Source organism: Chelonoidis abingdonii, chromosome 4 (genome assembly GCF_003597395.2).
Source record: "Chelonoidis abingdonii isolate Lonesome George chromosome 4, CheloAbing_2.0, whole genome shotgun sequence".
NCBI lineage: Eukaryota > Metazoa > Chordata > Testudines > Testudinidae > Chelonoidis > Chelonoidis abingdonii.
In genome coordinates this window covers 122,263,634-122,276,712 of record NC_133772.1, presented here as the reverse complement: position 1 = coordinate 122,276,712, position 13,079 = coordinate 122,263,634, and the positions used below count along the sequence as shown (strand labels likewise).

At 38.9% G+C, this 13,079-nt stretch overlaps 1 protein-coding gene across 5 annotated transcripts in view; it reads left to right on the top strand.

Annotated features, from left to right (window-relative positions):
* TTC7B (tetratricopeptide repeat domain 7B) overlaps nt 1-13,079 on the top strand; it is a 336,047-nt gene that overhangs the window by 151,073 nt on the left and 171,895 nt on the right. For all 5 annotated transcript variants that reach the window (XM_032766516.2, XM_032766515.2, XM_075065637.1 and 2 more), the window contains one exon: nt 2,622-2,759. In XM_032766516.2, coding sequence (XP_032622407.1) covers nt 2,622-2,759 — 138 coding nt within the window. The remainder of the gene's footprint in view (nt 1-2,621; nt 2,760-13,079) is intronic.

Sequence of the window (13,079 nt, the reverse complement as noted above, 5' to 3'; positions counted from 1 at the left end):
CCTCCTCCAAGGACACTAGGGGAGTGATTAAGAACTGGTTCAGAGGCAAGCAATATCGCCCTGAACCTACCCCAGAGAAGAGAAAGCGCGAGACCCAGAGAACAGTACCGGCAATTTGCCATACTCCCCATGTACCACTTTGAAAATTTACCACTTAGTGTTTGATTATCCTGATTTTATTGACTTTTTCATCCAGTGTTTTCAGAGCCTAAAACGTTAGCCAGTTAAAGTAGCTTAAAAAGTACTTCAGATTTTAATGTGTGTGATTTTTCATCTTCCTATAAGAGGGGAATGAAGGCTGTCCATTCTGACTTCTAATGTGAATCTATAAACTATATAGAAATTAAACTTATATCGAAATGAAAACAAGTTGCTAGAAATAATGTTTGATTTCTGGCTAGATGAGATTAATAGATGAATAAATGCAGTTGTCAACTTGTTCTTCAGTTCTCTAGAGGGTCCTCTGACTGTCGTTATATTTAAACACAACAAAACAAAACAAAAATCTTGGGCTCCTCTCACTTCAGATCTTTAATTTGTTTCACATTATAGTAACCCATAAAAATTCAAGTTTGTAGTCTACAACAATGAAATTTGAACTGAAATTCTAAATTTGAATGTAAAAGCATATAGAATTAGAGCTTTTACTGTAATTAGAGGACATCAAGACAAGGCATATTCAGACTGGTGGTTTTGTGATAAAAAGATGTGATGGAGAATAGAAGAGGTTGGTTTTAGAGTAACCTTTTAAAGTTCTAGACAGTGGTATACAAGTGGTCTTCTCGTTAAGTCATAGCACTGGGCATCGGAAGACTTGAATTTTATCTCTGCTCTACAAAAGACTTCCTCTGTTAACCTGGGCAAGTTGGTTTAATCTGCCTGTACCTCAGTATGCCTATTTGTAAAAAGGTATGTTGTAATTCATTAGTCTTTGTAAAATATTTTGAAATCCATCAGACGAAAGGCACATGAGAAGTGCAGAGTGTTGTCAATATGCACACGTTTCTGTGCAACACTTGAGCCATAGGATTGGAGAGGCTGAGCTTCTTGTATAAGGCCCTTCTTATGGAGTTTACATTGAACTGTGTTGGTGTGGGTTATCTTTGGAAGAGAGTGTTTATTCATCCCATAGAGAGGGCACTGTCATGACCTTCAGAAGATGAAGTAAGTGGAGCAAAAGAAGGATGGAAGACTCCAACAGCCTGTCAATCAGCAAAGTTGTACATTATTTTGATGCAAAAGACAATACAGTAACTCCTCACTTAATGTTGTAGTTATGTTCCTGAAAAATGTGACTTTAAACAAAATGATGTTAAGCGAATCCAATTTCCCCATAAGAATTAATGTAAATAGGAGATTAGGTTCCAGAGAAATTTTTGTCACCCGACAAAAGATTATATTTTTTTTATATTTATATACACACACACACACACACACAGTAACACAGTATAAGTGTTTTAAACAAACAGTTTAATACTGGTACACAGAGATAATGATTGTGAGGCTTGGTTGAGGTGGTGAAGTCAGAGAGTGGGGTATTTCCCAGGGAATGCCTTACTGCTGAATGACAAACTAGCAATTGGCTGAGCCCTCAAGGGTTAACTCGTTGTTAAAGTAGCCTCACACTGTACAAGGCAGCACAAATGGAGGGAGGGAGATAGCATGGCAGACAGAGACACACACCGTGTGTGGCAGAGAGAGATGCTCCTTTAAGTATGTTGGCCCCACTCTAAGTACGCTGCCTTTTTAAGTAGATCAACAAGCTGAAATGGCAGCTGCTGCCAGGAAGCTCCCTCCATCCTGAGCCCTATTGTGTCCCCCCCTGCTCTATGGAAGATGGGGTAAGCGGGATGCAGGAGCAGGGGGGAGGGGAGCACCCTGACATTAGCACCCCCTCTCCCCCGCACAGAAAGCAGGAGGCTCTGGGGAGCATCTCCAAGGCAGAGGGCAGGAACATCATGTGGCAGTGAAGGGAGGGACAGGTGAACTGCCAGCAACTGATAGCCTGCTGGGCGGCTGCCAAACAGGGAACTTAAGGGAGTGGGGAACTGATGGGGGGCTGCCAGTCCACCCTGGTTCCAAGCCCCCACCAGGTAGCTGCAATGGGCTGCTCTTCCTGCAAGCAATGGACAAAGCAGGCGACTGCCAAATGACATTATAAGGGAGTATTGCTCAACTTTAAACGGGCATGTTCCCTAATTGATCAGCAACAAAACAGCATTAACTGGGACGACTTTGTGAGGAGTTGCTGTAAAGCACTAATTATACCAGAGTCAAACTGCAAAGTATAGCTTCAGCTTAGATAATTTTTAACAAAATTATTTTCCTCTGTTTTATACAGTTAAAACATAACAATGAAAGTAAATCAGTTACAGAAACACTGGATTAGGGTTAATTCATGTATTAAATCCCTCACAAAAAGTAGTGTGAAAAAATGGCATCAAACAGTCTTTTGTTTAAATACAAGTAATCAAATGCAAAATGAGTAGCAGTTGCTATCTTGTTTGGTCACTTGCTTCCAGCGATGATTGATATGTTGAAACATATTAATAATGACCAGAATCAAAATGTGAGTCAGGTTAGACTGACACCCTAGGTTTCTTCTTGGTGTTGTCTTCCAGGCTAACCGTGATGCTGTACTGAGCAGAATACCAGAGCACAAAAATGATCGCATCATCAGTTTGCAAAGTGCATCTGTGGTCTATGATTTGCTTACAATTGCCTTAGGGAGAAGAGGTCAATATGAAATGCTATCAGAGGTACGTCTTTAATAGTAAATATTTCCAGTGCCATGTCTTCAGTTTGTTTCCAGTTGTTAACGTATATGAAATGTAGATGACAAAACTGTCTATGGTCATTTTGAAAACAGAAACTGCCATGAATTTACTACTCTGTTCAGTTATGTTGTAGTAAAAGGGTCTAAACAGTTTCATAAAAAATCTTCTACCATAACAATTGTATTATAAATACATCCTCATTAGTGAGTAGCTGGAAAAGGAATTTATGAAACTATTTCTTTTGAGATAAGTATTTTATGTAATTTCCCCGTTTGGTCTCATAGCGTTGGGACTGCTCTAAAATGCTGTTCATAATAATAATAATACCTGGCTTTTACATAGCTAATAATGAGCTTCTCCCTCATTAATTGTCTCTTCACATCTCTGCTATAGAAATTGCATATGATGCCTGAAGAGTTTTATTTAATTATATAATATAAAAATCTGTTCTTTTTAGATATGACTTCTTACATGTTTAGGGCATTTTAAAGTGTAATCTCCTATTTCTCAAATGCATAATGGCTAATCAGGCTCTTTGCAGAAGAGAAGGTTTTTCTCCTGCTTAAAGCAATGCCTTGAATTCAGCAAAATGCCATTAACTGAGATTCATGGTTAGCCATCTGTATCCACGATAAGCTCTTAGTCACACCTGAATTCCATACATTTCGCTTGACAGGAAAAGCCCATCAAGGATTTGATTAGCTAGTTAGTAATATGCCTCAGAACATTCACTGAAGGATTCTTTACTTAAAATAAAAATTCAATAGTGTTATGTCTGTGAAGCATTTCATAGCAATATCTCCTCATGCTCAACTCTGGAATGGAAGTATTTCCTCCTGTAACCAGCGTTTTTCAGCATCAGGTGGTCTACACACAATTTTTATCAGAGTGATAGTAGCCCTTCCATGAAACCAAACAGTATAAAAGCTTAGGTAGGGCTTTCGTTTCTCAGCATAATCTTGGATTGTCAAATATTTTAAAATTCTTTCCAGTAAATGACTTTGTTTCCTAAATTGTATATCAACTATGTGGTGTTTACATAAAATTTGTTTGGAGCTTCATTTGCCAAGCATGTACCCCAATGTATTAATGTAGGCTCGTGCACTTTAGAGATTAATGGCCCAAGGTTTGTCCCAATGTCTTCCAGTGCATGTAGGCATGTCAATTATACTGAGAAATCATGAAACTTTCTCTGATTTCATGGCTCTTGAGTAGGACTCCTCATATGGTTAAAATTAAGTCTTTGCCAAAATGGGGCCTAACCCTTCATAGGTATAGTCCACTGCAGTACTATAGGGTTATTTTGTACATCAAGCCACTTTTTAGAAGCCTAACTTTAGTCATACATTTTTGAAAATCTCGGCCAATACATAACGTTCAAAAATACTGATACTCTGGCCATGAAGCTGCTATTCTGTATGTCGAAAAACTTCTGTAAAGACATTCTCTATCAGAATAAAATATATGTCAAAATACAATGCCTGTTTTTGATGGAAAGATACAAATGTACTGTTCTGTCAGATGTTCTGTAAGATCTATTCTTCTCTCATATCGACAAAGCATTCAGCTAGCTCTTAAATCCCATGCACTATTGTCCAAAATATTCCAGAACATCCAGGCTTTAAGGAGCTAATTTTTTCCAGCCACCTGTGGCATTGTGCAGCTTATCTGCCTTCAAATTCTGTGGTCACCAACCAGGAGCCTCTAGCTTAATTTTATTATTAATGTAAATATAATAGAATTTGAAAAATCTTCGATCCATTAGTGTTAATATACTTCAGCTTGGTCAAAAAGGAGTTGGTAATTCCCATTTATAATTAATCTATCTAAATATCAGTCCAGCAGAGGAAATTTCCTTCCAGATAGCCTGTCATCCTGTCTTGACCTGACCTTTCCTTTGGCTCCACCTTGGAGCTTTGTATCACCTTTTGTGTTCTGGAAACCATATGATGATCTATAGGTGCTCCTAAGAGGCAGCCATCTTTTGGAGCCAATAACAGTTTTTGCTCAAGCAGAAAGTAATGAAGTGCCTTCAGCAGAGTCAAGGAATAGACCTTTATATATATTTCCTGATTTCTTTAGTTTTTTTTTCCCCCCTGGCCACAATAGTAAGGGTTTTATTTACATTTATAAAGATACTTCTGTGTATAACATTTCAAATCTTCCCAAAATCATTGAGTGAGTGGAACTCTATAATGTGTGCTCTCGGAATTAGCATAGATATCTTTATTTATGTAGTTACTGTGATGAAGTATATTTGGTCCTTCATGAATCTGGGGGAGATCTTTCTGGACCAACAGCATCTTTCCCCAGGCAGGTCACTAGAAAACAAACCCAGTTCTATCTAGATTAATAGATTTAAGATCATAACAGATTGTTATGCTTATCTTTTGTAGTCATTTGCATACAAAGGCCATCAGATTTTGTACAGTAATTCTTGCATCACACCCATACCATCTGTCTGACCTGTAGCATATCTTTTAGAAAAATATCCAATCTTGATTTAAAAATGTTAAGTGATGGAGGATCCACCACATCCCCTGTTAAGTTATTCCAATGGTTAATTACCCTCACTGTTAAACTGTGTGCTTTATTTCTAGTCTGAATTTATCTTGCTTCAGTTTCCAGCCATTGGAGCTCATTATGCCTTTGTCTGCTAAACTAAAGAGTCCTCTACTGCCAGAAATCTTCTGTAAATTCAGATACTTACAGACTGTGATAAAGTTACGTCTTAACTTTCTCTTTGATAAGATAGATAGATTGAGCCTCTTAAACCTTTCACTGCGAGACATGTTTTCTAGACTTCAGATCATTCTTAAAGTTCTTCTTTGAACTCTCTTCCATTTTAAAACATTTTTTAAGTATGAACAGCAGAACTAGACAACAGTATTCCAGTCCTTTCCTCATCAGTGCTGTATACAGAGATAATACCCTCTCCCTACGGTTACCTGATATTGCCTCCTTATATATCCAAGAAATGTTATCCCTCTTAGCCACGGTATTTACTGAAAGCTCGTGTACAGTTGGTTATCCACCATGACCCCTAATCCTTTTCAGAATACAGCCCCACAACTCTCCCCAGTACCGAAAGTGTGACATAGATTTTTTGTTCCTAGGTATATGACCTTGCATCTAGCTGTATTAAAATGCATATTGTTCAGAAGAACACGGTTTACCAAGTACTCCAGATCATTCTGTAGCAGTGACCTGTCATTATTATTTACTACTCTACCAGTTTTTGTGATCTGCAAAATGTATCAGCAATGCTTTTGTATTTTCTTCCAGATTATTGGTAAAGATGCTGAATAGCATTGGGGCAAAAACAGATCCCTATTGGACCCCATTAGAAATAGTCCCCTTTCTTATTATGATGATTCTCTGTTTATAATTACTTTTTGAGATCTATCAATTAGCCAGGTCTTAATACATTTAACATGCATTATACTGTTTTTTGTATAGTGTTTGGGTTTTTAATCAGAATGCCGGGTGGTACTAAGTCAAATGTTTTATGATTGTCTCAGAATATTACATCTACAGAGTTGTTGAGACATTATTATGCCTAAAGCAAATTTGTGATCTCTTCAAAAAAGACATTTATCTGATAGAACCTCTTTTTCGTAAAAGAGTGCTGATTAGTACAGAGCTACCAACCTTTAATTGTTTTTTTCTGATTGCATCCCATATTAGTCCTTCCATGATTTTGCCCAGGATTGATGTCAGGCTACCTGCCCTTTAGTTATCCTGATCATCTTGCTTACCCTTTTAAAAGTACTGGTATATTCTCCTTTTTTCTCTTGAACTTTCCTAGATTCCAAGATTTGTTAAAAATCAACATCAGTGGTTCAGAATCCTCCTCAGCTAAATCTTTTAAAACTTACTTTCTCGCATATGTGTATGGCATCTGCAGAGCAATGTTCTGTAGATGCAGTTGTAGGTCCATAAGCCATCTCAAGGCCTCGTCTGTGTCCTTGTCAGATAAACCATTGTCCATTTCACCTTTGAATCCATATTTGAAGCTCTGCATTATTATGTATTCAATGGTTTGGATGTTCTCACTGCAGTCGCATGAAAGGTAAGTCTTTGATTTTCCACTTGTGCATTAAGTAACTGCATGGTTTGTTCAGATGCGGTTCAGTGAGGTGGTGTTTGTAAAGTTTCTGTCATAATGCACATGGTCTGATTCAGCTGCCTATCTACAAGTTGACTGTGGCAGCATCTTGTCCAAAACTAGTGCACAGTACTGTGCAACTAAGTATACCAGAGTTAAGGTTGATATTCGTAATACCAGAGCAGTTGGTGCGCAGCTTGTTCCCACTAACTTTTGGATAATGTTGGCGCAAGCCTTTGCTTTAGAGGCTATTTTCTTGAGGTGGTCATGAAAGATCAGTGAGTGGTTAAGAATAATATTGAGATGTGTTGGCTTTGGGTCATGATGCACAGTTTCACCATGAAACTAGACAGTGGCTTCTGCGATTCTATTTTCAGGTGGAAAGTAGAGACTGCCAATTGCTCGGATTTGGTCTCAGCCACCACTTTTGGAAGTACTCCTCCGTGATTTTAAGGTCAGATGTAAGGGTTACTTCAAATTCTTTAAAGTTATGGAGTCTGAGTTGTGAGTGCCAAATCATCAGCATGCAGAAATTTATGTGCTATTGTTTCAGGGATATCGCTCTTGTATACGTTGTAGAGTATTGGAGCAAGTACAGAGCCTTATGTTAGCCCATTATGGAAAGTGCATGGCTTGCAGGTTTGACTTCCGAGGTGTACGCACATCTTTTGGCTGCTAAGCTGGTGTTCAGCAGCTGGGGAATGTGAACACTGGATCACTTTGGCCAGGTTCAGCAGTAGTCCATCCTTTCAGACTACATCACATGCTGCTGACAGATGGAAGAAAGCAGTACTGGGTCTTGAGTTTTTGTTGGAATCCAGCCTTGGTGTATGTAGTGAGGCCCAGGACCTGGGCACAGCAACTTCTGTGCAGTCGGAAACCAGCTTGCTCCTTGTGTAGGCTGGTATCTGCAGCGGGCTCGATTTGGTTCCGATTCATACACTTCATCACTTGTAGGTGGTTCTCAAACAGGAGATTGCCCTATAACTAGAAGGGTCATGTGCAGGTTTTCCAGGCTTTAGGATTTCAATGACTTTAGCTTCTCTCCACACAGGGTGGATTTCACTGGTCTCTAGAGTGTTGGTGACCATTCATATCCATGTCAGTGGACCCAGGTTATATAGGAACTTGAGATAGATGCCGCCATCTACTGCTGCTTTTCCCAGTTTTGTGGCTACATTGGCTGCATCAATCTCCCTATTTGTGAATGGTTGAAACCACTGGGATAATAAAGAGGGTGTGGACCTCATCTGCTGGAGTTGATGCTGGACTGTCTGTGCTACTGTTTGTCCACTTGCTGTTTTGATGTCCGCAACAGTTTAGCAATGATGGCATTATCTTTCACGTGCATCTTAGTGGAATGCAAGGGATTTGTACCCCCCAGGTGTCTCGGCAGGTTCCAGGAACATCTATTTGTGTGTATGAAATTTTAGACTTCCTGCTCATTTGGTCCACTGTTTCCATCTTGCTGCATCCAGTGCTGCTAGGAGGGCTTTCCAATTTCTGGGTCTCTACACTCATCATATTTATGGAAGAGCTCTTGGCTCTCTACAGTCCAGCAAGGAGTATATGATGACTTGTGTCCCTGGTGGATGTTCTAATCTCCCCCACAAAGAAGGAGCTTAGTAAAATGATGTGACTGAAAACACCCCCCATATTCACACCCTATACACTGCTGTAATAATCTTTATACGAAATATGCCTTGTGAAGTATCATTTGAAAGCTACTAAATATGGTGAAATTTATGTAGCAAAATTTTATGTAAAGTTATGAAATCCCCCAGTATGATATTAGAACATGCTGAAAACCACACAGCCTTGCCTAAGCAATAGTTGTTAATTGGGGCTATCTTAAACAAATGAATGTGTATTTACTCCAATTTACACATACATAGTAAACAGGATTCGTTAGACAACAAGGGCAGATGGCAGGAGATAAAGCAAATTGACATTTCAACAAACAAGTGAGGGGAAAGAGCATGAAGTGTCCATCACCTGACTCCATGTCACCTACCTCGTTGTTGGAAAACTTTTGCTTTGAGAGGTAATCTTCAAAAGAATCCACTTGAAAAGTTCACTGAACTGTAAAAGAGAAGAGCAGAAAACCCCAAATTATCTCTTTCACCTAAGACGACAAAGACTTTTCAGGGCCAACTTACTAGGCAGATTGGGGTAAAAGTCTGCCAATTGAATGTTGAAGGCCTCTTATGCTCCAAGTGTGACTACCAGGAGAAAATGCTGAAGATGACCACCATACACATCCTCGCCCTCCTGGAACCCTATGCCACAAATGAACTGCCTAGTAAGTTGGCCCTGAAAAGTCTTATTTTGTTGCTCTTTTGACTGGGAGGTCGACCGTTAACGTTTGGTCGCTGGTTTAATGATGATAGCGATGGTTTCCCACTTAACAAAGTGAACCACATGAAAGTGGTCATTACCACCTTCCGTCTTTAAAATTCTTTGGTGCTGAGTTGTCCCGTCCTGCAGGTTTAAAAATGTTTTTCTTTAGTAGTTTCTCTTTAATGTCTAGTTAATCTACTCTTTAGTTACTGTTTGAATTTTAAAATTCCTTATTAACCTTCTACTGACCTTAGATTTCCATTGGTTTTAGCATTTCATAGTTGGTTTTAGCATTTCATGATTCTGCATTTCATAGCTGCTAATGTATAGTCACTGCTATCAACCTCAACTATCTGCTGCAAGAATTTTATCCAGGACCAGCAGCACCTAAGAAGTTGACTTCTTTGGCTAGCTCCTCTGCTAGTTAACTCAGCAGGAAACCTGTAATCATCTGATCTTCACTGGGAAAGCCCTGGGAGGTCAGTGACCAGTCATCTACCCACAGAAGGACTCTAGCGTAGAGAACTGGCGGAATTATTTCTACTACACTTTTAGTTTCTTTTCTTTATTCTGTAACCAAAAGCTTGATATCAAAAGGATTGAAGTTGGAGATCTGAAGTTGGCTAAGTGTGACATCCCGCAAGACAAATCCTAAAAAACAAGAATTACCAAGTTGTGGGTCACCTCTTAACCATACTCTAATGCCCACCCAACATGCTTTCAATGACAAAGACACACTGCATAGTTGCAATGAATTTTCTTCTATCTCCAGCTGGTAAGAAAATGCCTTTCAAATAATATATTTATCTCCTTCGTTGTATAGTGTAGAACCTTAATTACAATGCCATGCTTTCCAACAGTCACATAACACATTCACATTTTGCAAATATTTGCACTTGTGAATTTATTGACACATTTGCACATTCACATTTTGCATATGTGAATGTGCAAAAGTGTCAACAAATTCACAAGTGCAAATATTTGCTGATGTCTCTGAACTTGTGTGTGCGTATTCCATACTTCAACAATAATTACTATTAAAGGCAGTGGCTCTGGAACTTGAGGTAAAGTGGTCCAGGATGGACTTCACAGATATTTTTGTTTTGTTTTGTTTGTTTTTTGTTCTGTTAGCCTAAAATAAATATGAGTCTATAATTTTCTAGGAGTTGTGCTTGGTTGAGTGTGGGGGAGGGAATCAAAAAGTAGGTCAGAGGTCTGCACTGAGTATTGAAATTCCCCCAAAATTGTGTATTTAATGCAGGGGTGGCCAGCCTGAGCCTAAGAAGGAGCCAGAATTTACCGATGTACATTGCCAAAGAGCCACAGTAATACGTCAGTAGCACTTCTCCATCAACTCCCCCCACTCCTAGCGTCTCCCACCCACCTACAGCCCTGCCAATCAGCACCTCCCTCTCCCTCCCCGTACCTCCCAATCAGCTGTTTTGTGGCATACAGGAGCCTCTGGGGGAAAGGGGAAGGAGTGAGGGCATGGCAGGCTCAGGGGAGGGGATGGGAAGGAATGGAGTGGGGGCAGAGCCAGGGGTTGAGCAGTGAGCACCCCCTGGCAGATTGGAAAGTTGGTGCCTGTAGCTCCAGTCCCGGAGTCGGTGCCTATACAAGAAGCCACACCACATATTAACTTCTGAAGAGCCGCATGTGGCTCTGGAGCCACAGGTTGGCCACCCCTGATTTAAAGCATTGTACTTTAATAAATAGAGCAAATTACCCTGCTGTTTCCTGCATCATGTGAGAAGACGGTAAATTAACAAGAAAAAAATAGGAAACCTAACCTCTGAATCTATTTTAGCCAGTATAGCTCTCATCTCAATGCATACAACACCTATAAAAACAGTAACATTCGAAGTTATTTCACCCTATGATAATGTTACTTTTAAAACTCAGTCAATATGGTTTTGTGGAAAACACTTCCTAGTGTGTCAATGAGCTACCGAATTTTTTTCTTAATGCATTTTAGGCACTACCAAAGTATAATTAGTAATACAGATTAATGTTTAATGGGCCAATTGTAAGCCTTGTTGAAATCTTTATGTAGTAAGGGAGCAAATTTATGGCTACTAGTTGCTGTTTTTGGCTTAACCTCTGGTTGGCATGAGAATCATGGCTATGAAAAGGAAAGCAATTAATATTATATGCTTGAATCTGTAAATACTAAAGATATTAACATAGTTTATTGATGTTTTACAGTTCTCATAATGCATTATGGAGTCCAACATTATTTTGAAAGAAAAATATTTTTTTCTGATGCTGTGGACTTGGTTTAGGTGCCAATATATTTGAGTTCACACTTCTGTTTTTGTTCAAATCTCACATAGTAAATTCCTTTTTATTTATCTAGTGCAGATTATGTTCTTACCACTGTAAAAGATACAAGGACTATCCCTGCCCTGAGGAGCTTACAGTCTAAAATACTTAGCATAGGTAAAATTCAAGGTAAGATCCAAAGGAAATATTGACTTAGAACACTACAAACATGTTAGCTGTTTTACTGTTTTAATAACATTGTGTTTAAATTGATAAGAACATAAAATGGCCATAATAGGTCAGACCAACAGTCATTTAGGTCAGTATCCTGTCTTCAAACAGTGGCCAAAACCAGGTGCTCAAAGGGAATGAACAGAACAGGGCAATTATTGAATGATCGCCCAGTCGTTCACTTCCAGCTTCTCACAGTCAGAGGCTAGAGACACCAAGAACATGGGGTTGTGTCCCTCAACAGCTTGGCTAATAGCCATTGAAGGACCTCCATGAACTTATCTAATTCTTTTTTTAATCCAGTTATAGTTTTGGCCTTCACAACATCCCCGAAAATGAGTTCCACAAGTTGACTGAGTGCCGTGTGAAGTAGTACTTTTTGTTTCCTTTTAACGTGTTGCCTATTAATATTATTGAGTGATCTCTGGTTTTTGTGTTTTGTGAAGAAGTAAATAATATTTCCTTATTCACTTTCTTTACACCATTCATGATTTTATAGATCTTTATCATATCCCCCCCCTTAGTTGTCTCATTTCCAGACTAAAAAGTCCCAGTCTTTTTAATCTCTCCTCATACAGAAGCTGTTCTATTCACTTAATCATTTTTATTGCCCTTCTTTGTACCTTTTCCAATTCCCATCTCTCTTTTTGAGATGGGCTGACCAGAACTGCATGCAGTATTAAAGATGTGGGCATTCCATGGATTTGTATAGTGGCATTATATTTACTGTCATCTTATCTATCCTTTTCCTAATGGCTGTTAACATTCTTAGCTTTTTTGACTGCTGTTGCGCATAAAGCGAATGTTTTCAGAGAACTATCCACAATGATGCCAAGATCTGTTTCTTGAGTGGTAGCGGTTAATTTAGATCCCATCATTTTGTATGTATAGTTGGGATGATGTTTTCCAATGTGCTTTACTTTGCATTTATCAACATTGAATTTCATCTGTCGTTAGTGAGAGACATTTGTAAGTCTTCATAGTCAGCTTTGAACTTATACTGAGTAATTTTGATTAGTGTTTGTAGGCCAGTTTAGGGCCTTTGGTTATAAATTTCTGGAATTTATCTGTGGGCTTTTTTTGTGTCTTGTATAGTGCTGAGCACATGGATGGCTTAACTAATGCTTAAACTATATCAAATCCTAACTGTAGCAATAATTGTTCCTTGTCAGTTGAAGTGATAGATACTTAAGTCACTTCTGAGAACTGTATATAACTACATATCTTTCCAACATAGTAGCATTATCTGCTGTGTCACTTTAATAGGTTCTCCTTCCTACAGTGCTACATTTCACACAGCTTGAATATTGATTTAATTAAAGTTAGCGTAAATACAATGACATTCAACTTTTGTACTTTCT